General features: G+C 36.7%; 1 protein-coding gene across 1 annotated transcript in view; it reads right to left on the bottom strand.

Moving 5' to 3' along the window:
- Positions 1-383: 383 nt before the first annotated feature.
- LOC103135174 (receptor-type tyrosine-protein phosphatase kappa-like) overlaps positions 384-24,710 on the bottom strand; it is a 37,528-nt gene continuing 13,201 nt past the window's right edge. The window contains exons 12-34 of the mRNA XM_016662538.1: positions 24,506-24,542; positions 19,197-19,332; positions 16,689-16,718; positions 14,064-14,224; positions 13,624-13,659; positions 11,910-11,921; positions 11,457-11,644; positions 11,173-11,260; positions 10,656-10,732; positions 9,528-9,545; positions 8,978-9,014; positions 8,788-8,885; positions 8,461-8,577; positions 7,836-7,990; positions 7,419-7,542; positions 6,281-6,430; positions 5,494-5,667; positions 4,684-4,701; positions 3,956-4,087; positions 3,627-3,752; positions 3,343-3,506; positions 2,994-3,129; positions 384-2,849 (exon numbers count right to left, since the gene is read on the bottom strand). Of these exons, the coding sequence (XP_016518024.1) occupies positions 2,796-2,849; positions 2,994-3,129; positions 3,343-3,506; positions 3,627-3,752; positions 3,956-4,087; positions 4,684-4,701; positions 5,494-5,667; positions 6,281-6,430; positions 7,419-7,542; positions 7,836-7,990; positions 8,461-8,577; positions 8,788-8,885; positions 8,978-9,014; positions 9,528-9,545; positions 10,656-10,732; positions 11,173-11,260; positions 11,457-11,644; positions 11,910-11,921; positions 13,624-13,659; positions 14,064-14,224; positions 16,689-16,718; positions 19,197-19,332; positions 24,506-24,542 (2,268 nt within the window). The 3' untranslated portion in view covers positions 384-2,795. The remainder of the gene's footprint in view (positions 2,850-2,993; positions 3,130-3,342; positions 3,507-3,626; positions 3,753-3,955; positions 4,088-4,683; positions 4,702-5,493; positions 5,668-6,280; positions 6,431-7,418; positions 7,543-7,835; positions 7,991-8,460; positions 8,578-8,787; positions 8,886-8,977; positions 9,015-9,527; positions 9,546-10,655; positions 10,733-11,172; positions 11,261-11,456; positions 11,645-11,909; positions 11,922-13,623; positions 13,660-14,063; positions 14,225-16,688; positions 16,719-19,196; positions 19,333-24,505; positions 24,543-24,710) is intronic.

The raw sequence follows: 24,710 nt of genomic DNA, 5'->3' as shown, positions 1-24,710 counted from the left end.
CATCTCGTACATTTCCTGTGTTCACCCACGCGGCTTTTGACAAACTGTAAGCAGGACTTTTTTACGCATTTTTTTTTCTCTCACCACTTTTTATTAGATAACAGAATTGTTGAGGAAATGACTAAAAGCTTGTCAAGTTGACAGACTCCTCCAGAGTTACGCGGGACCTCTTGTCTACTTCCGTTGGTGTTGCACTTCTTTCCTGTCATTTTAAGCAGAGACAGGTCTCAATAAGTATTAAAAAAAATAACGTAGTTTCATGTCTTGCAGCAGCAGCTCAGAGTAAACCTGTAATTATGTTGTTTTAGGTATAATGAATCCCAAAACCCAAAGATCTTCTGTGGATTATGACATTTGATAATCAAAAAACCAAAAGGTTTTAGTTAAAGAACAGTTTTTTTTATTACAGCAAAGAAGCCAAACATTACAGACAAGAATAATTATGAACCATGAATATTGACGTCATACTTTAGACTGGCCTCTCATCCAGACACCAGCTTCTTTCTCTATTCTTTGGGGCAACAACTTCCTAAGAAAAAAAAGAAAAACTGTCCCTTTTTTTTTACTTTGTCCCCAAAGCTGAATAATTAAGGTTTTTTTGTATTGTACATACTTTCAAAAAACACCAATAATACATATTTAAAAACAAAAAACAAAAAAGTATGGATATGCATCTTTAAATTTCCTGCAATTTTGTTGGGTCCGATCAGAAATCTGTAGAAAAAGAAAACTGAAGGCTGGTGTTCACTTCTTTAGTGAAAACCACGGCATTTTTTGAGCACAAATGCTTATTCTTACATTTTTGTTTTATCTACAATAGAACAAATGTTCTTAAACTGAACCCATCGCTGCTTTCAGAAACAGGGTGGAACATCCGATCTTTTATTTACAATAAAGTTCAATCTGTTTAAGTCATAAAGCCTCAAGAGAAGCATTTTCATGGATTAAGCACAATAAATGCAGGTTCAAGGAGCTGAAAACACTGATCGTCCGTCAGAATGCATTGGAGGTCAATGCCAAAAAAAAAAAAAATGCTTGTTTCAGTTTGGAAATGTAAATGATTAGGCACAATAAATGTACACGTATTACAGCCCTCCACGTTTCTTCAACTAAGCCTGATGATATCGCTCTGTAGTTCAGCTAAACAGGACATAAGGATGAAGATAAACAGCTCATCCCCACTTATCAGGATGCAGGCCATCATCCAGGGACACTCAAACGCACCGATGTTCTGCTGACCACAAACAGAAAAGTGGGCTTTTACACAAAAGAAAAACAAAACAGTAACTTTACAGAAAAGTCTCAAAAAGGAAACAAAGACAATACTACTGGATTTCACCTAAATACTGAATCCTACTCCTAAAGCTTTAATACACAGCTTTCATCCGGGATTCTTGATGGACTCAGAAGTGATCAGATGTGATATCCGACATGATGATCCACGACAGGCTCAACAAATAATCCCATGATTCCGTATGAAGACGACCGGTTCGTTCGTCTCCATGAGCCGTCAGTGGAGAAAACGTGGAATGAAAAACGATTGTTCTTACAAGCAATGCAATAAACAAACAATAAATACAAACAATGTGCTTCATCCGTATAGACATATTTACACAAAGTCTTTGGCTTATGAATAAACATCAGCTACAAAATAATAGTATTCAAACAAAAAGTGTTGGCCACCAGTGCACAGAACAAATGGAGCCTGGGGTCAGTTCACTTCCAATTCATTCCAGGCCCAAAACGGAAGCAAAACTATAAACCTGTTTTCTAAAATAGAGGAAACTGATTGATCAGATTCTGCCTAAATGTGTGTTTTTTAGTGAAGCTCTGTTTGTGAACTGGATGAATTAAAAATGCATTGGGCCCAGCCCTAAAACAAAACATAACGGTGATGAAAAGTGGTCTATTTTACAATTTGGGGTAGAAAAAGTACTTCAGCATTTATATTCAGTAGATTAGTACATGATACAACAATTAGCAAAATGGAAAAAAATAAAAATAAAATATGTAAACTCGTATTAATAAAAAGGTAATAGTCTTCATCTATATTCTGTTATCAAACAGTTTTGTGTAACCAATTTTAAAATAGGAACAAAATTGGTGAAAGATCATGATGCTAAACCTCAGAATTCACTGTGACCTGACAATAACATGAAATAAACAAAAAAAAACATCCACAGAGTTTGGCTGGGCTGCAACATTAGGTTTCTTGTTCTGGTACAAAATTACAGACCGCAAATATTCAGACATCACCATGATGAGATACTCAACACTGATGAAATACTCAGAAATCAGCGTGAAAATGGGAACATGGCACCACTTTAACTTGCAGTTCAACCCAAAAAAATAATAATAATGTGGTTACAGCTTCGCAAAGGAAGGGAGACATCTACAGTTCACTCTGAATACTGCAGCTGTAACAACACAAAGCATCGAGTTCATGGGGAAGGGTTCGTGGTCGAGAGGCTTGACATTTAAATCGGGGCTCAAAAACATACAGGAGCCCGCTGGCACTCAAAACGCTGCACCGTAAGCATAAAGATTCAAAAGCATTAACATCTTCTGCTGCAGTCCTCTTCGTCTCGCTCTTGTTTAAAAGTCTGAAGGTTTCCTTTTGCCTTATAACAACACTGTACAGAGCGGACTTTGATTGCACCGTTTGTCGAGCCAAAAAAAATAAAAAATTGATGCTACAGAACACGACAGAGGGGGAATCAGGACCAAGCAAAGGCAAAAGATCAAATACGAGAACAGAACAGAGGATCTTCACTTTCCTGTGAGCTTCTCTGCTCTTAAGACGACTCGATGAACTCGAGAGCCAGGTCGTAGCAGAACCGATACTGTTCCTGTTTAAAAATGGAAACAAATACTCAATAAACTTAAAGTGCGTGGGAAAACAAGCTAATAAAAAGTTAAAGTAATGCATTAAGACCATTTAATTCAGATGGTCGTAGGTAGGTTAATCATATTCTAATATAAGAGCAACTTACGGGAGTATCCACCATGTTGGGTTTGCTGTTTCTCAGAGTCTTCACGGCGTGGAACACATCAACCACGTTCTGTCTCTTTGCCATCTCACACACAATGCTACTGGCACAGAATACGCCGCTACGCCCACCTCCATTTCTACAAAACACAGAAAATATTTATATTCTGACCTCACAAACTGCACAAAATGTTTCAGGTGTTGCCACTTATCATGGTGCCTGACACAAATTACTGCTTGCTATAAAAAAAAGAAGCACCTGCCCACCAAAAAAATCGCCAAATCTGACAACTGTAAGCTCGAACCTGTCCTTTAAAAACTAAATGTAAGGATTTGATGTGCTGTTAACTTACAGGCAATGCACAATGGTTCTTCCTTCTCCCTCCTCTCCCTCCCGCTGCCACTGGTCGACCTGAAGTATCAATTTCAGGAAGGAGCGTTTGGATGCAGGAACGTCTCTGTGTCCGGCCCAACCGAGGTACTGGAACTGACGAACCATTAGGTAGCCTTCCTGTGGCTGGAACATTAAAAAAAAAACAAAAAAAAACAAGACTGTCACACATAAGCAGATGTTTGCTGGGGAATTTGGAAAAAAAATATTGAGCCCAGTTAACATGAATCAAATCGGCGTACTGACCCTGGTGAGGTTACAGACCCTGAAGAGTCTGCTAATGACATCACAGTCCATCGAGCAAGACATACATTCAACCTGGACTGGACCGTAACGCAGCATGCCCTCTTCTGGCCAGTACTGAGGACAACCCTATGTATGAACATAGATGTGGAAAAAATAAAAACAATTAAAATTAAGAAATCTTTTGAGGACATAAGAACTTCTGAGCACAATTTCCCTTCTCCTGCTAAATATTGGGATTTTTTTCCCCTCTATTATTCTAATGTTGTTAGTGTGGTTGAACAAATAAATGCAGCTTGTTGGGCATTTATTATAATCAAAAAGTGCTTTACCTGAGCCAAGTCGATCTCATTCAGCATCACCAGACTGGTACAGCCATAGTCATAAACTAGTCGCCAAAAGTCTTTAACTGTACTGGGCAAAGGATGCTGGGTAACGATGAATGCCGCAGGTTGCCGGTAGCTCTGCAGGCCAGAGACAAAACTGATTATTTGAAATGTTTCTTTCCCCAGAAAAAGAAGACACAGCATTATCAGACATCTGTCCCTGACATCTCTCTGCTGTTGTCTCTTCCACACACAATACAAGCAGCACAGTGTGTGAGATGGAGCAGAAGCATCATAAAAAGGGGAATGTCTGGTCAGGTGATCATGCGGCGGGTCGGGAGCATGCAGACACATTTAGACCAGATGTATTGTTTAAATTTAAAGGACTCAGTTAGCCTTCTGCTCAGTTAGTTCAGCAGGTGTACTTGGACAAAGATCACAGAAGACAACGTAAAAATGCCAGCTGCACTGACATGTAACTGACTATTACTGCAACTGACATAATGAACTTACTGAGCTGAAACGTAAATGAGCCCAACATTATTCTGGATGAGAAAGAGCAATTACACATGGGACAGAGGCATGGATGACTTTGGTGGGTAAGAAATGATGACAGTGGTGAGATTCTAGTGTCGCAATGAAAGCCTGCGAGTAAAACATGAAACCGGTCGCTGAACAACACCGAAGCCATGAAACAAATCCAGTATTGGAGATTTGAAGTCATATCCCGTTACCTGGAACTCTTCTGACAGCTTGGTTAGAGAGAGGCCAGAGGTAAGTGACTAAAATTTGAAATATAAACATCTGAATCTCATTAGTTTTACACTGGCTGCAGCATTTTGTCCTCCAACAGTTTTGCTGGAGAGAAGCCACATTTCTATCAAGACAAACATGCTTGTATTTCAATTTATTAATGACAGAAACTACTGACATACCTACAACCCACCCCTTACTGTGGTTTTTGTGCCTCTGACCAATTGAAAACGATCAAATAAACTGATCTCATCCTTAAATTTCTCCAGAACCAATGTTGTTGTATTTTAGCTGACGGTACGTTTGAAACAGCCATGTCAACCGTTGCCAGAGCAATCAATTATTATTATTATTATTTTTTTTGTGGTGGCCAGAGAAGCTAGTGGTCGGTCTTTTTAGAACCTGGATTTGTCTCTAGCCTTCTGCTGCTAAAACCACAAACACAGCATCACACAAACAGGAAGGGGGAGTCTGTGTGTGTATATCTGTAGAAAATATATGCAAATGTTTCAGTTTTTTTTTTTTTTAATAAACTCTGTAGTCTTTTAAAAGTCTGTATCATTTTCAACAGAAAAAAAAAATGACTGCAGTTTGGGACAGAATAATACATCACATAAAGATTTGTTGTTACTTTTCTTAATCGTGTGTTAAAAGCAACACATCTCTTCAGTTTTTACGCAATGGCGTCTTATGAAAAGACCACACCATGTCCCAAACTACTCCTGCTACATTAGTTGAAAATAACACAACCTTCCTGTACAACACGTGCATTTGATAAGGCATCGACTTACATCCATCAAAGCAGCATTGATGTAATTGCTGCTTTCTCCGTCTATTGTAATGAGAAAGGGGAGGCATCTATCAGGAGGAAGGCCATCCATAAAGCGGTTCTTATCTTGGTTTCTAGGCAACAGTGCAATGCTGCAGTCTTCTGACTGAGGCTGCGGAGTCACTGAGTTTAACGTCTGGCAACAAAGAGAAAAGGATGAATTTAAACTTAGTACACATCGTTAAAATGCAGGTACATGCAAGTATAAGTATTGCGGAAAATGAACTGTTTATAATTTTGTTTTTTTTTGTTGAGCCTCTGACTGTTAAATGTCCTCTGGACAAACAAGTCGGACCCAGTTTTCAATGTTTGTTGTTAGTAAACAACCTAATCTAGGCATGTGAACACAAACAAGTTTATTCATATATTTTAAACTTTTATCATTTCACAACATTAGGTGACAATTTATCAATTACTGCTTTACTTGTTCAGATTTGGAATGTGGAAGTTACTACTTTCCCAGCAAGACATTGAAAAAAAAAATAAAATAAAAATAAGATTATGAGAGGAAAATGTCATTATTAAAGATGCTTTAAGAAGCAGAACTATAAACACAACACTAAATGCTTACATGGGTCATTAAAATCAATCTGGCTCCTAAGAATACAAACAATAGATGAAACAAATGTTTACTTGATCAACAACTCTTCCTCCTAAAAAAGAAAAAAGTCTAACTTCACCTCATGTTTCTAAACAAAAAGCAAAAACTTAAAAGGTCTGTCATTAAAAGCAAAAAGATCCCAGTTTACCTGGAACTCATCCTTCAGGTGTGATGAGTTGGTCTGGGAGTCGATGCGAATCAACTCATAATACGCTGCTTTGAACTCGCAGACTGGTATTGCTGTCTCTCCACATAGACAAGCCTCTAGGATGGCATCGTGGATGAAGATATACTGCTCCTGTTCAAGATTCAAACCACAGAACAGTTAAATATTTAAAACAGGAAAGACATAATAAATACTGCAAAAAGTGAAACACCCACACATATAAGCTGAAGTGAAGGTGAAAGTGAGGATGAAGACGCTGCATGTGAAGTGAAGACTCATGGAAAATGGATGTATGGATGAGATGAAATGAAATTATGTTGTGGCTTTTCTTACTTTTGTGTCAATCTGCATAGAAAATTGTATATTTTAAACTTTTTAAGCAGATAACAGATGAACCCTCTAAGACAGGGGTCCCCAAACTTTTTCCTGCGAGGGCCACATGACTGTTCCTTTTTCTGGTTGGGGGCCGGTCTTAGTTTTTCGAGAAAGAAACCTTAGAAAAGTTTTGTTGACGGGGGGGGGAATTGGATTACTGCCGATGACATATTCGCGTTTGTAGATAGATTTTTACCCAGAATGCATGCAAATGGAAAAAAATCGTGAGCGAAACGGTGACTGGTACTGACTAGTATATATTCCATTGAGGGAAACTAAGTTCCGTATCTGCTCAAGAGCCCCCCTGGTGGTTGAAGAAAAATCCACATATATATGAAAAAAAACACTGAATGCTCTCTGGTATTGTTCAGGGGGCTGGACCAAATGAGGAGGCGGGCCGGATCCGGCCCGCGGGCTGTAGCTTGGGGACCCCTGCTCTAAGATATGACAGAATCTGAGCCTGTTCAACTAAAACAGGCTGACGCTGAGGAAGCAAACTGTCTGCAGAGTATCTGACCTCAGAATCAAGAAAAGCTTTATTCCAGACACATTTGGTCAGAATTTAATCATATTTACGTTCTGACTGCGATGAGGTGACTTGTGTATGAAAATGTTAGATATCTACCTACAGCTTAGCCATCTGTGCCATGCTGACGGCTGATTTTGAAGGTGAGGGTTTCCTTCTGTCTAATCTAAGGAGAGGATGCAGATGGAGGATGGGTAATGCAGTCACCTCAGTCTGTACCATGTTGATCCTCCTGGAGCGGAGAGCTTTTACACAGTTGTAGATGTCGACGACTCCTTCTCTCTCTGCCATGTCCAACATGATGTCAATCACAATGAAACAGCCTGTGCGCCCTGCTCCGGCACTGCAGGGAGATGGATGGTAAGTTGTATAGTTAAAATGTCAAAATCAATATTCATTTAATCTCTACAAGTCCAGAAGGCATTCTAGATTCAATGCTTAGACCCACTTATTGGCCCTCATTGTAGAAATACGTAAAAATTTTTCCTGTTTTATTGCAGAAACATAATCTAACACAAAAAAAGTTCAGGACTAAATCAGATTGTATCACTGTGATAAAAGGTTAATCTTTACCATGGTTGCCAATAAGTGTGGCCAGCATTGTAATGTTTACTACGTAAAAATCTGCATGAATACCTGCAGTGAACCACTATCGGCCCGGCGGACGGAGGGTTGGACATTTTGACTCTGCGGATGAAGGAAAGTAGTCCAGTGGCGTGATATGGAACGCCGTGATCAGGCCAGCCGGTGAAGTGGAATTGCTTGACCTCTCGCACCTCATTGAAGCCACGCTGAACGAAAACAAATATGCTTTGTTAGTGTGGAAGAAGCAACAAGACACAGGAAGTTTTAGTTTGGAGCTATTAAACATAGATCCATGGTGCCACTGAGTGTTGAATTTCATACAAACGACCATATTAAAAAATATATTTATGTTTCCAGTAGAATGCAGATAGAATATTGAAACAAAGTAGGCAAGATAATAAATTCAGGAGATTAGTTTCACTGTTAAATGACCTCAAAGTGTTATAAAGTCTGGTTTAAGTTTTAATTGGTTCCCAAAAACCTAAACACCCTGTTTACTTCTCAAAATTTTACAGTAAAAGTTACACATAACAAAAAGTGAAAAGTGTCTAATAACAACATCAAAGTGTCTAATAACAACATCAAAGTGTCTAATAACAACATCAAAGTGTCTAATAACATCATCATAGGAGCTCATAATTTCAAATTGGAGTGACGAAGGTAAAACATGGCTTACCCTCTCCAGGGTGAAAGTGCGGACCACATATTCAGCCAAGGGCTCCACCTCCACAAAAGTCACTTTGAAGTCTCCGTACACCTCAGCGTCATCCGGCCAGTACTTGTAGCACTTAACCTGGAAAAAAAGCAAACGTCAAGATTATGTTAGAAATGACAAAAACCACACTCTTCGTGATCTATTGCTAAAATAAATAGATTTGATTCCAGTGTTGGAAACAAAAACATGTTATGCTGCTAAAGATTTGTGTGTAAAGAACAAAACAAAGCATTTTCAAATAACGTAACCTTGCTACACATGATAAACAAAAGAAAAAGAGCAACTTACCCTTCCAACCTCCACCAGATTGGTTACCATAACAATGCAAGCCGACTGTTCCTGCCACACCATCCTCCAGAAATCATAGACCGTCTCGTGAACAGGACCTAGACACAGAGACAGCTTTTCTTTAAAAACAAATAATATGTTTTGTGGACAGACATTAATCTCACGAAAAACAGGAACTTAAATTGTTTACCTTGAGTAGCTATGTAGTGGCTTGGTCTCTGATATCCCTGAAAGCACAACACTGGTGTAAATATGTTACGATAATATTTGGATGTATTTACCACAAACCTTCGTTTTAATTGGCTGGAAATGTAGGAGGAGAAATATTTCTCACTGCCTTGACAAGACTTTGGTTTTGTTTTTTCTGCAGCTGAGCATTAGTGTAAGGGGCTGGATGTCTTTTATATTAGTTTTACCTCTAATTATTACTTTGCTATGTTGTTACAACCCAACTGTATATGTCATGCACACCTATCAGTCCATGAAAACCATAACTAGGTTTTCAGAAGTCGTGAAAAATTGGGGGCAACGCACAAAGTTTCAAGATACACAAAGATCTGAAGAAAGATGGCAGGTGGGCAAGATGAAGCGAAGTCTTTCATGCAGCAGAAGCCCCAGCAACTCAAGGATCTGCATCGTCTTTTGATGCACATCAGGACAGTTCAATGCATGGATGTGTAGGTGGACTGGTGTGAAAAAGGTTGAGGGGCGTGAATGAAAGAATCTACAGTGATACTTACATCCCTGTACAGCCAAATCTACAGCCCAAGCCACAGGCAGAAAGAACAAGTGGAGGAAGGAAAGAAAGAAAGCACAACAATGTCAGTGGGTGTCAATCAGAAAAAAAGCTGTATTGACATAATGGAAGACCATAAACATGCAAAATAGTGGATCTAAGAGTGCGAATTAGACTGAATAGAAAAGACACTGCAACCGCCATGTTAGCTGTATCAGGAAGGGTTGGAGAGTGTCTATACTATTCAAGCTAATTTCTGTTTCTTTTTAGTTATAGCATGCATCTAAATGATAGTAAATTATAGTACAGAAAGGCATGCTGTAAGCACTGTAAAAGCATGACATGATTAAAAGACATACACATGTGCAGAAGCAAGAACTGGAAAAAAAAAAAAAGGTAAAAGATGGAAATGACTGACAGATGCCAACCATGCAACCAAGCAACAGTTAAATGGACCAGCAGATGACTGAAAATAAATTGAATATGGATAATGCAAGTTCATCTGTTTACACTTTGAATATAATGTTTCTGAATCGGGTTTACGTGTTTCAATAAGTGTGGCATGAGAAGCTGTGAGTACATAGAAGCTGGCTGCATTTGGTTAGCTGTGGAAAGGTCAAATACTAAAACCTGAAAACGTGTAACCTGGATTTGTCCAAGGTTCTCAAAAACAACCAATGTCACTAGTCACATCTAAACCCCACAAGTTCCTACATTTTACTATTTTTATTCTTTAATAAAAGGCATAAAGATAAAGTGTTTTTTTTTTCTTTTCTTAATCCAGCTACATTGCATCCCTATGTCGCAGTACGTCGTTGTTCACATTTCCCACCCGTGCACCAATGATTAAACGTTTTACATCTAAATAACGGCAAAATTGTCCTTTGTTATGTGTAGAAAGGATGTGTTAAATGATGAACTAATCTCGAAATAAGACAAAAGAACAAACATCTTTGAAAAACACAGAAATTGCATGTGTGGGGTGATTTTGGCACTGCTGGATGCATAAAATGGTTTGATGGATGACTGATAGACGCAATAAAGGTATATAGGCCTGACATACGAGCGAGGGAGTGTGGTTTCGTTGGTTTCGTTGGGAGCCAATAGTAGCATTCGATGTGTTTCCACTTACATCGATGTAGTTGGCGTTGATGTAGTCGGAGGACGGGTCGTCTTCAATGGGCTGCAGAATAACCCTTGAATGATCATCTAGAGAAAGATGAGAAGAAATGTCATTGAGTAAAAGCTATTATAAATGAAATTTTACAGCAATAAGAATTAGAAAACAGAGACAGTATTTTGTAGGACTTTGTAGTTTTTGTTATTTTGGTTCATAATTTTTAAACCAAATTGGAAATTGAAGCCATTCTGGGCTAAGCATCAGATTTTAACTGAAAAATGACAGTGCAGAAGGACTAAAGCAATTTTAGTTTTTTAAGCAATTTAAAAATGAACATCTTAAAAACTAAGCTCTTAATTTTTTAAACCAGTCAAAACCAAAGACTCAGGTTTTGATTTTGCTCAATTCAATTCATTCAAAAATCCAAAGACGTGCTCTTAGTCCTTGTAACTTAATATTTCTTTATTTCATCCTCACAAATATGTAATTTGTGTTCCTAAAGGTACAGAAATTAATTTTGCATACTTACAAGCTATAATGTTTCCATAGCGATTTTTAGTCCGATTCTGCTCTTTCTTTGCCACATCCCAAGTTGCTGATTGGCCCTCGAAGAAACTCTGAATCACAAACAACACAAAGGAAAGTTTACAACTTATGCATCATCAAATATAATAAAACTGGATAACATAAAAGTGCACAGCATAAAAAAAATGCAGTGAATTCTTGGCTCTCTTAATACGTGCAAATTTTCATCATTTCTATTAGACCGTAAAATTGTTTGCGGTTCTTGGACTGAATAGTTAACAGTATTACTTCATATTCCTCCTTGAAGCCATAGCTGTCAGATGTTTTCATGAGGTTGATGTGCTGCAGAAGGTCAGCCACTCTGATGGCAGGGTGCAGCTGTCCTGTCTGATAAGGAGACTCTGTTCCTTCACAGTGATAGCGAGGAACATCCAGAAGCCTGCTATTCTCGGCTGCAGAAGCACTGTGGTTTTCATCTGCAAGCAGAGAGAAAGAGCCAAAACAACAACAACAAAAGTTAACAGAAGCTAGGTTTTGAATAATCAAACACATGGCTTTATAATTTCTACATTACGATTCCTAGAAGGATTTGTTTTTGATTCATTTTGATGCAAGACAGGTTATCTAAAGTTATCTAGAGATAAATAAAAAGAATTATACATTTAAAATTGCTCTATTAAGTGTGACACTTAAACCAAACAACAAACAAACATGGTTCATTTTTTTTTCTTCTATACTCACCTGTGATTGGAACTACATGCAAATGCAGCACAAAAGGAAAAAGAGCAACAGAGTTCATTCAGACTTTCTTAGTCATTCAGATTAAATTCTGATCTGCTTGCAAGAAATTCACAAATCCATGCACAATGGATGATACAAAAAAACAAGAATGCAAAAATGAAAAGTTATAACATGCAATATAATGTTCAAACTGGAAATATATTGAAAATAAGTGTTCTTTTGCTTGAACGCCACTACAGTGCCACCCAGTGGAAATGTACTTAATTAACTTTTCATTTCATATAAAGCTCTGAAACCTACTTAGAGTAAATTAGTTTTTCTGGGTTTATTTCTTGACATCGATACTCCGATTTGACTTTGAAGATTGTGAAGTACAGAGTTACTGAGAAATGAATTGATCTCAACAGCTGATTTTGCAAAACGTCTAGGAGCGAAAACAAGTGGTAATGACTTAATAATGGCTTCACATTACTAAAGCCATTAATAATATGTCGGATTGCTAAAATATTAGATTAGCAATCCAAGATATTGCTAAAGCAACATTGGATTAGCGAGATATCGCAACACATCTTCACCTCTTGTTTATTAACAGGCACTGTTTATTTAATCTAACGGATGCTTTTCTCTACTCTGAGGACATGTTAGCTCATTACCGACTGTTAAAGTTTAGTTAAGCTGTCGTCCGGCCAGTTTACAGTAAACCTGACCTGACAGTGTGTCTTAATTTACTACTTCCTGCTACTTCATCCTCCACTGTGACTTGATTGGCTAAGACAGACTGGAACTGCGCCCTTCACTCCACATTAGAGGCAATGGACCAGCTAATTAACACAGTTTGGTGGCATTGTGGTAGTAGAGGCCTTAAGGTTATCTCAGAACGGCACATCATGCGACAGTGTCAACGCCGCACAAACAAGCACACTGGGAGTGCGATACCACAGCTGCAGCAACACCCACATTGGAAAAAAAGCTACAGATTTCATAATTTAGGACTTGGAGAGTTGCATCTATAAAAGGCGCTCAGGAAATTCACTGAGCAGTAACCTTTCAAACAAAGACGCAGAGGTGTCACAGATTTATTCCGCTGTAATTTTCCACTGGTGATGTGATACATTTTGTCCGTTTTTGAGTACAAAGTGGTCTTTTTTGTGGATGTAGAAAGATTTCCGAGGAAGATAGCTGGTAATTACTGTGAATATCAATATCTCTCAGCGGGGGAGTAGAAACCGTGTTTGGAGCTGGAAGTGATTGAACATGAACGCCGGATAATGACTGAAGTGTTTGGCTGCTGGCCAAATACAAATTGGTGATAGGTGTCGAATTACATAAAAGATGACCATGAGGCTCTTTTTATCTTTGACATTTCACACTAACTTTAACAATTATGTTGTTTATATGATTCTCCAATATGAAAAAAACGTACATAGGAATAATACTAATTGACCTTTGGTATAAAGAATAAAAATATTTTCAGGATGTAAATTTTGAATAAATCAACCTATCAGGGACAAAAGGATAAATGGCAGATGTTTAAGTATTGAACATTTCTTTTTTTTAAGGGAGAATTTAACTACGTCCAACAACTAATTAATGGTGCACAGGGACAAAAATGTCAGGGCAACAAGCATATGGGATGGATGACAACAGTTGGTGATTTCTAAAGGGTAAAATGTTGGTCGATAAATGGGACAGTCAATAGCTTCCAAAGTCTCACCTAACACTGCAGTAGGAACCAGAGGATCATTGGGCACTAAGGAAGGAAACAAGGTGTGAAAGTAATTTAAAATGTCTGTGAGGGCTAAATTATTCTCCACCTACCTGAACTGAGGTGTCTCTTATGTAAACATATGGATTCAACATGGTGTTGACCACTATTTAGTCACAGCAAGTTATTCAACATTTAACTTAGATCTCAACTATAATTGAAAAGTTAATTACTTTTAGTAATTTGGTGTAGAAATTGAAAAGTATACATTACATAGATCAGCTAGATCAGCATGTAGTTCCGGTATATATGGATGTGTTGATATAATTTTTAATTCTGGACACAACTTCTAACTCTTAGAATTACAACCCTGGACTGGCATAGTGGGGAAAAAAATAGATAGATGAAAAACTTAGTAGTTTCATAGAAGACAAAGTTTAAAAACCTACATCTGTTGTTGTAGTTATGGGAGTCCATGAATGTCACAGCCATTGGATCCTCTCCATGCAGAGTGGACTGATCTGCATAGCTGCGGTCCATTGCATTCACCATGTGTGTCATTTCCTGTCTCGTTGTTCCAATGGCATCCTTTCGCTTTTTAGCCAGTTTCCTGTTTGAAGAACAAGAAAACCCGGTCAGTCATGACTAACAATTACAGAGCAGCAATGTGTCTGCAGACCGCAGCATTTAAAACAAAAACAAAAAAAAATTATATATATTAAATGGTTATACAGGATGTCCCAATTAGACATGGGGGTGGGGGCTGCTAATCCAAGATGCAGAGTTTAGAGCCAGTGCTGAGGGGAAACACGAAAAGAAGCAGGGAGCAGAATAAAAGCAAGGAAGAAGAGAGGAAAGACCAAGCAAGGACAGCAGGAGTCAAATGAAAGGGTCAGAAAGAGAAGAACTGGAAAAGAACCTCCCATGGAAACCACAGAAAATCCTCATTGTCCAAGTACCATCATGAAAACCTGTCATCAGATCTCGTGTCACTGAACTCGACATGATAACTCTACGTTTGTTTTCACTGAATTTTAAACATCGTCTGGCAAAACCCAATCAATTTATTAAACCCAAGGTTTAATAAATAGACTAGTTTACACTCAACAGCAAACAGAATTAGGACAAATAATTTCATATGTTAAAGTGAAGTTGGTTATTTTCCAAACAATAAAGGAAAACATGTTCACCTTAAATCAGTGTTTTGATGAGAGAATATGTCGTTAAATGCCTTAGTATCCCACTTTTTTAAAGCACATAGTAAAAAAACAAAACAAAACAAAACAAAAAACAAACTTTAATTTTGTGTGATCTTTTATAAAGCAAATACAGTACTGTACAATTTTTAGCCTTTATTATCATATTTGGCACCACAATGCAGCAAAAAGAAGTTATCTTCCAACTGGTAGTTGACTAGTTTAATATGATCTCAACGAACATTATGAATTATAACATTATAACATTATAAAAGTACGACTGGGAAAAAAAAATGCTGCTTAAGAAATAAAAGAAAAAACAACAAAAATACAACAACAAATGAAGAGCCAAACTAAAAGTTCAACCCAGTGACAATTTTCATTGTTTGATAGACGAAGCTTTAACATGTTTTGGAGGAAAGTTGTTGTTCCTCTATCTGATCGTACAAATCCATCAGTGACTGTTGTCAAACTGATGCAATACAGTTATGATCCACAATACACCAAGTGAACCTATAAGATCAAAAAACAGAGACTCGGAAATGTAGCAGAGGTAGAAATTGGAATAATGACCAGGTGTGGCTGTTTGTGTTTTTTATTCTATTTGAACTCACATGGAAGAATAAGTTCATGAGAGGAAAGACGCTCATAGCATAATTTATATTACATACCCAGCTACTGAAGTTGACACTGTTGTGTACCTTACACTGTATGTATACACATAATTAGTTTTGTCTCACCTAAATTACCAAAATAAAAATGATTTTAGCAATTTTTTCTCATTAAGTAGTAATATTTACATACAAATTATAATTTTACATATAATAAACCAAAAAACTTGTAATTCATTTACTAACAATAAATATGTGAAAGTGAATTAAGCTAACGGAAATAAAAGTAAAGAAAAATTTAAGATTGTCAGACAACAGTCATCAGAAAAAGAATTGATGACAATATCAAAATAGAATGAAAATTTCACATTTTCATCATTTTGAGTTTGTGATTAAATTCTGTGCAGTTTGATTTAAATGATAATAATAATAATAATAATAATAATAATAATAATAATAATAATATACTGCCACTTTGATATGTTTTTTCCCACCAATTACTGTTTCTGGATCCGTTTTGGTTGCAACGAGTGACGGACAATAACAAACAAAGAGCGAAGAACCCACGACAACAGAAAGAGAGCCATTAGGAGCTACCAACACAAAGTCCTGCAGAGGAAGCTAGTTTGCTGAAATCCAAACGTTGAGGAGTTTTATTGTGATACCTGTGAGTTGATGGACAGATGGATGACCACATGACTACATGCACACAAAGAGCTACCAGTCACAAGTGCAGCATTCTTTTTTCAATTAACACTCTTAGGCCAGTGTTGTCCCGGTTTATCGCTGACTTTACGCCTGCTTCGGAGCAACTTTGGAGCATGTAGAGGACACCAGGGGCAAGGTCAATTCTCAATCATTTTAGTCCTTTTTATACATTCTAGCACTGCTAGAGATTCAACATTCATGTAATTGTAATTTCTTTCTTTAAAAGCACCAGCGCGATGTGCTAAAAAAAAAAAAAATAAAAATAAAAATATATATATATATATATATATATATAAAAGCAACAAAACAAAACCAAAAAAAACAAAAAACAGCTGAAATCCTGAAATGACTGGCATGAAAGCGAACTGACCCACACCCTGGCAAAGGCGTCAATGAGGATGGTTTGGCTGGTTGGTTAGGTCATAGCTGACAATGTGTTCTATCTTGAAAAAAGTATACTGCATCTTTAAAAATTACAACAACTAGCCACTAAAAAAAAGTTCGCCCAGTAAGATAGCAGCAGCTTGGTGAGCTGGTTGTTGATTGGTTGTTTACTTACAGGTAATAAGAGTATGAATAGTAGGTCCTCCTGGGGTTGAGAGCCAATCAGAAAGCAAAAAAACAAAACAAATGAGACACAAGGGAATATGCAAATTAGGACAAAACTGTCCCGTCTCAACCAGTGACAACAGAAACAGAGGAAAACACCCTTTCACTAATAAAGCATGCAACGAGGAGCCATTATAGCTATGGATCGTTTTAAAAAAGGAACATAATAATAATAATAATAATAATAAAAACTTAAAACCAAAGTTTAGAGCTATAACAAGCGATAAAACTCAGAAAGGAACTACCAGAACAAAAACGATCAACCTATTTACATGCAGCCTTTCGAAGTGAAATTCAAAAACAAGCATGCAATGATCTGAACTATTTTTAACTGTGACTGGACTGAATAACCCTCATGAAACATTTATCCTTCATCAACCAAAAACCGTTTTTTTAATTGTCACTCCTATTAATGTTCAGTCAAAGCTGATGCAAACCTATCCAATCAATAACACCCAGTAGCTTGTCTCCTGTAAAACAAGCATGATGTCACTGCAAAGTCATCATGTCCCACTATTTTAAAGATGCAGTATTGCTCAGTGTTGTCGTAAAGGTTTAATGACAATGAAGATTGATCTCCCCAGAAACCTTCATCAAACAAAAAACGAGCAAGTAATGATTCCTCATGAGACAAATATTAATAATAATTTTAAAAAAATGTGAAATTGTTTCATATTTTTCCAAACATTTCTGAAAGTTTACACATTATCTTACACAGTGGTTTTATCAGTCAATGCAAAATTACAAACTTTCAAATGAAATGTAAACTAGAACATGTATCGTTTGATGGGGAAAGCAGTTTTCTTCATCACAGATCAATGATTGTTGTGTATATATATATATATATATATATATCTATATATATATATATTAAGTAATACTCCTGCTGTATTCCTTAAGCTGAATAACACACGTTGCCAGTCGTAATTAGATTTTCAAGCTGAAGCTACTGCATGACAGCTGGCTCACATAAATTCATTAAGCGAATTAGGATAAAAAATAAGGAGGCCGGGGTTGCAAGACGAAAAGTTGTCTATTGATGAGAGGTCATTGTGCTTCATGTTTCAGTGTCTAATTGTTTTCAATTTCTCAAGTGAGATCATGATTAGCAATAATTGAGAGGATCTATTCCTGGATGCTCTGTAAAGACTCCTAAGAAGATGTGCAGACAGGGTGACGCAGAATGATCTTGGTTTCTGAGTCTAGGAAATATGTACGGCCACATTTATAATATTTTGCATTGATCTGCAAAGAATACTGAATTTTAAAGAAAACATTAGGAAACAATTATTTTATTTTAGCATATTTATGCATATGATTAATACATTTTATTATGAAAACACCAAAAAGTGTCCCCTGGAAAGCAGCTAAGTTGAATATGACGGGAGCATCCTGTCCACACTATGTTTTTCTTATGTTCATAAAAGTTTTTAGATTAATTTCAGTTTTATGTGCAAGTAGCATCAACAGTACTTAAATGATTGAATAAATCATGTGTAAGTAAATACAGGTGTCTTACTTGAAATGAATGTTTAAGAACAATTGATTTTTAGTGTTTATCATTGTGAAACATTGCATTCTAGAAACATTGAAAGTTAGATTTTATGCAGTTATTAGCTCAAAAAATAATAATGATTATAAATATTGCTTATACATTTAACTTTTATATAAATTATATCATCTCTTTACTACCAGTCATATACATTTAGTGCTGATTTAAATTAGTAAGTCCTATGTGAAAATGCCAACTCTTCGGTATCTGCATGCAGCCACCACATGGTGGAGCTCTGCACCAAGTTAACACCAGTCAGAACAAACTGTTACAGCAAGAATAAGATTGTCACAGATTACGGCCAGAAAATGTTGAAGATGATTTGTTTTCTCTCAAATCAAACTTTGTTATGCACCAAGTATTTCTTATCATCAGTCTGCTTTGCCAAAACCTAGTTCTCTGTGCAAAAGTGACCGAGGCATCACTGCTTCAACCTCTGCAAGCCTTTATTCAATTTATGAGGGCTGATTTGAGAATTTTATCAGTTTTCACATCTTTTTGTTGGAGAATATTATTCTTATCTCTCATATTCATCATTCATCTCATTAGCTGCTTAACCAGAAATCTCCAAGCCAGGAATCTGAAAACTAAGTGTTTCCACACAAACTTCAGAAAACAAGTCTCCATCAGCCTTACAGGAACCTTCAGAAAGCAAACCAACTGTTTCTGAGGGGAGATCAATATTTGTGATGGATGGATGAGAGATGGTGCCACTACAACAAATACTGGAACAACAGTCAACAAGAGAAGGGAATCTGCTGAGCACTTGTGTCTGTGTGTTTTTGCATTTGCATGGGCGCTGGTGCGCGCTTTCAGTGTCGGTGGTTTGTCGTTTATGGTTTCCACAAAAAAAAACAAAAAAAACATCTGATCTGATTTAGTGGATGTGGTGGGGCTGTAACTCACCTCTTCTTGAGCAGCAGGATGGCCACCAGAACCAGCAGAGTTAAAACAAGGACACCGGCACTTATTCCAGCGATTTTCACCACTCGATCCGTTTGTTTGGCCGGGTCAGGGATGACTTCAGGCTCTTCGGTTGCACCTGGTCAGATTAAAATTTTAACAACAGTTACTGAAATGAATAAAAAAATATGAAAACATTTATTCACTCCTATGGAAAGACACAAAGATATACGACATTAAAATAAAATTAAAACGCTTACAGGTGTGTAGAATTTACTAATTAGCTAAATAGCTAAAACAAAATTCATCTTTTGTACACCTACTTGTGTTTTGTGCACTGGAACATTGCTCTCAGGCTGTAGGGTGGTTAAATAATGTAGAAAGAATCCTGACACTATTTTTAACTATTTACACAAGCAGACGTCTCTTGCTGTCGAAGCATACCATCTTACAATCCTATGAATAATCGCTGTTTTCTCTGAAGCTGTCGTTACAAAATGCCAAGCAGCAGGAAAGCAGTGGGAGTGACAGGTCCGGGGAAGCAGCGGCACTTAAAAATAGGAGGGTTTTTTTCATACCTGTGCTAAAGATCAGATAAATATTAAGTTTGTATGAGTTAATTTTAGAGAAATGCCAGACAATTATAAACAGAATTTAACTAGAACTAATGAAGTGACAGGCATGCGTTGTTTGCACAAATATTAGGCGAATCTTGTTTTTGAAGATCATGTACACAAACCTTAAACATGAATGTTGAAGAAAGGACAACTGAGGTTTTCACTCTTTTAGGAGAATATCTATATGTGCACAATATTTTTGTGCAGAATTGTTACACATCTTCCCATCTGACTTTTTTTGTTTTAATCTGTTTAAGAATTTTATATGAAAAACTCAAAACTTATCATTAGATATTTTAGACATTCAATATATAAATAAACAAAATAAAATCATTGGCCAACATGGCTACCCTTCTTTTCAATAACAGTGATCGGTCTTCCATTCATGGAGTCTGACAATTTCTTGACTTTCTGTCCATCAACTTTTTGTGCAGCAGCAACCGTAGACATCGTACAGAGAGGTGGACTGTTGTCCTTCACCGTAAATCTCCCGTTTAAGAACTGCCCACAAGTTCTCAATTGGGTTAAGGTCAGGTGAAGAAGTAGGCCATGTCATACGTTTTTAATTTATAATGCATTTACTAGCTGGAGTATTTGGATGCATGTGACAGACGTTTTCCTACATAAAAACAATTCTCTGGTTGAAAAGTTCAGACTTCTTCCTGTACTGATGTTTGGAGAAAGAGACTTCTAAAAACTGGCAAAACCCCAACAGAGATCCAGCCAGATCATTTTTAATAATACCAGCTGCATGTCAGTAGCACACCTCCACCTTGCTGGTGTCTGAATCAAAGAGAAACTCTGTGCCGGGTAATTATTAACATAATTATGCTCACTGATAATTATGTTTATGGTAAATTTGGGAAGAACGTCATTATTCTAACCAACGAACATAAAATGAGCAAAACCAAACTGAAATACGTAAAATGCTTTTAGAAAGGAGATTTGTAATCAAGCCAAAAAGTATCAAGCATTTAACCTCTTTATTTAAACTGAAAATAGGTGAATAAATCAGTCAGCGGCTGCAAGTGTGTGCTGTGTAAGTACAACAGCAGGGAAGACAAAATTAGTTCATTGTGAGGAATATACACAAAGTCACCAAATTAATATGACAGATTAAAGTTGAAATTTCACCCGAAAGCACCAAGAAATGCTACTGTAAATTTTAGGCCAAAGAACATTAAAGATGGATTGAGGCAAACAGGAAAACTTTCCTTTGGTGTGACGAATCCAAATTTAAAACGCCATGAAATGAGAAGTACAACAAAGAAGGCCCGGAGCTGCAGCATTGTACTTTTGAAGCAAAGTTAAAAGGAAAGTTCTTTGTTTTGTAGAAGCTTTGAAAGATCTTTCTAAAAACAACTATGTCTACTAGTTTAAAGATTAGCTTTTTTGTTTGTTTTCCAATATAGTTTTTTAAATGTTTAAAAAAATAATAATAAAAAGAATGACATTCAGTTATTTTATTAGATATTTTTTATTCAATGTCACTGCTATGATTTGGAGAATTGCATCATATAAATAAACATTTGAAAGGCAGGTCTTTCAGAGTTGACTCTTGACAAAGTCACCCATAAACACAGATTATATTGACAGTGGTTTTTATAATTCAGCTTTTGTTGAAGTCCCATAAAAAGACAGCCATGGAGCATCAGTTTGTCCCTTGCCTACACTGTCTTCTGCAGCTAGATAAACTGAGCTAAAAGCATGTGTAATTGCTTAATGGTAAATATATTAAACCCATTAACTCTGCAAACACAATTTCAATTTACAGCTACAATCTGTCAGTGGAAAAACCCCCCTAAAAATCACTCATTTAGTGCAAATACTCAATCCGCCTTGTGTTTTATGCATTCTGTTTGTCTTAAACACAGCATCCTGTTTCTATTGGGTAACACTTCTGAAATGTAATTTGACAGAAGGCATTAAATATGTATATACCGATGTCAGTGTGGTACTCAAATCAAACTCATCTCCGTTCTTTATGACTTTGGAGAGTTGAATGAACTCCCAGACTTTCACCGTTTAAAATATAATTCGTCAATGATGTTTCAGAGTGCAGGAGTTTCAATCTAATTCATGAGGGACACAAAGCACAGTGTTTCTCAAGCTCTACTTAATCATTTTATACTGGAGAACCAGCATTCTGTATGTTACCATGTAAGAGTATTATGGTGTATTATAGTAATCCAAATAATCCAAGAGAAAAACATATGTGGAAAACTCTTCATGATGTAATACAGCTATCAAACATAATCTACTTTAAATACTAAATGTCAACAATCCCAGTGCTGTTTTATCAGCTGCATGTTTGCAATCTGAAAATCCTTCAATAAATATTTATTGATAAAGCATGCAGTTGTGTTGTTGTGCATATAGTTTGCATACTGGGATGAACAGTGTGAACTTTGCAGTGTGGGACGGAGAAAAGCCTTGGTTGCACAAATCCTGACATAAAAATGGGATTCCAATCAGAACTGTTGTTGTACCTATTTATTGCCAGCATGTGGAAAAATATAGAAGAATATACTGTCACTGAAAGATGTCAAGTTTTTGAACATGATCATGTTATAATTATTAATAAATGAGATCATTTCATCCAAGGGGAAGCAGTAGTATGCTTTTAGCGCATGAATACTAATATTCCAATGAAAGGATAATTTACAGGAGTTTGTAAAGTTTTACTTCATGCTTGGTCTAACACATGGAGAGATATTGAGGGTTATAATATTACTTGTGCTAGAAAATGGGTTTATATTTTTCTACTCATACAAACACTGCATCGCATAAATCAAGAACAAAATCAAGTAAAAACGTCCAATTTGAATGAAAATTATTGCCGCTAAACATATTTTTTACACTAAGATGAATTATACAAATAAACATCTGAATCTATCTAGTTATCTTTTTTTTATAACCATGGTAAATAAATAACAAAACAACTTGTTTCTTTGCACAACTTTTGAAAAGCCAGCAGGAGACAACACGACAGAAACCAAACATCCACGTCTTGAAAGGCTTCACAGCCTGACCTCATAATGTCGACTCTTAATGTCTGTAAAAATGATCCAGGTCACTACACTAACACACACCCACTTACCCTCACACACACACACACATACAACTCCCTGAGGCAGCAATGACAATACACAATACCCCAGATGACCTAATAGGACCACCATCACTTAATCCTCCCTCCTGGATGCATGCTTCAGTGCACAAACACATGCAGAGAGAAAGGAAGGGACATTCGTTCAACCTCTTTGCCCATCACTTTGTTCCTCTCTATTATCTACTATTTAAAAAATCCTTTCCAAAGACTTCCAGCTTTACTCGGACCGCCTCAGGCTGGAAGGACAGAATGCCAGCTTGTTTTACCAGCTTCTGGTCCAAGTGGCCACCTGTTCTGGCAGCTACAGCCACAAGCACTACTTGAAATATGATGACCCAGGAAAGTCCCCCGTTCGTCTTATATACGGTGGAGAAACATGACACCCCACTGGCACCCGAGAAGCATAACCACACCTTTGATCCAGCCATGGATCAAGTTCCTTACAAGTCCACAAGTAAACATCTCCTGGTCACACTGGCTGGACTTCCTGAATCTATAAAAACATCTAACATTTTTGGTCACTGTTTTTTTTTTAAATACCTTTTTACGTCATACCACATCACATAATTCATTGTAAGGCTGTCATCTATCTAAGTAATCAGCAGTAATGGGTCATTGTAATGGATTATTGGGCTCAGAATGATGTCATCTGATTTTGTAGCTTTATGAGCCTACTGCACTGCAAGGTCACACTAACGGACTGCAGAAAGATGGCTAACACGGGTAGGATAGGCCATAGATTTCATTCACTTTCAAAACACCAATCCTTTGTCCTCATGATTATCAATTTTTTAAAAAAATCGATTTTTACATACCTTAATCAGAAGCAAATGTTATAGATCTCAAAACATTGAAAATAGGATAATCCAGTTTGGAAATACTTAATATTTCCTTGGAGTGGATTTGATATTTGACAATATGTGTATGAAATTGTAAGACAGTTCACAATCCCCTGACTGTTATGAATATGTGATACACAATGGTGTCTGATTGTCAGCTTCATTGAAAACATAATATGTTTTTTTTTTCTGTTTATCCTTTTTCTGGCTCTAAACAGATACATTTTTAATCCATTAGACCCATTTTTAAAACAGCACATGCATGTGTGCGGGCTTGTTCATGGATTATTTTTTCACAATTTCAAATCTGACTGATAATCTATTAACATATGGCTGCTGGTAAAATCTGCTATCTGGAGAGTATGCACAAACAAATGTTAAAATTGTACATAAGCGCATGGATGTGTTTTTTCACTTTTCGAAATGCAGCAATAATATATTGTCATCTTGAATACTCCTAGTAAATCATCAAAACAACAATCTCAACTGAAGCTAGTCTAATAGGTAAGAGAGGTCATTAGATTTTTTCTATAGTGTACCACAACAATAAAATATAGCAAAAAGAATGCAAAATAATAGTTGGACATGAGTAAATATGGAACATTAAACGATTTAACATCATATGACAAGCTAAAATGTTCATAAAATTTACTTTCTCAGATGCCTAGAATATTAAGCTGTAATTATCACAATTTAGGGCTTTTATTTCCACAACATATGTTCTCAATGACGGTGTATTCTTACGTTTAGCTGCCAGCCTCAGGCACTGCGTCTTAGTTTCCTGGAAAAAAAACAACAAAAAAACACAAGGAGCATTTTTCAGTATCCTGTAAGAAACTGTTAAGAAGACAAAACAATATTGACCGTATTCATATTGCGAGCTCCATGCTCTGATTTCAAGTCATTGCTTATATAAAACTTCTAAAGTGGAGCTTATTAGAGCATCTTT

This window comes from Poecilia formosa, unplaced genomic scaffold, assembly GCF_000485575.1.
Source record: "Poecilia formosa unplaced genomic scaffold, Poecilia_formosa-5.1.2 Scaffold1, whole genome shotgun sequence".
NCBI lineage: Eukaryota > Metazoa > Chordata > Actinopteri > Cyprinodontiformes > Poeciliidae > Poecilia > Poecilia formosa.
Note: the sequence above shows the minus strand (reverse complement) of the source record. Positions and strands in the feature narration are given on the sequence as shown.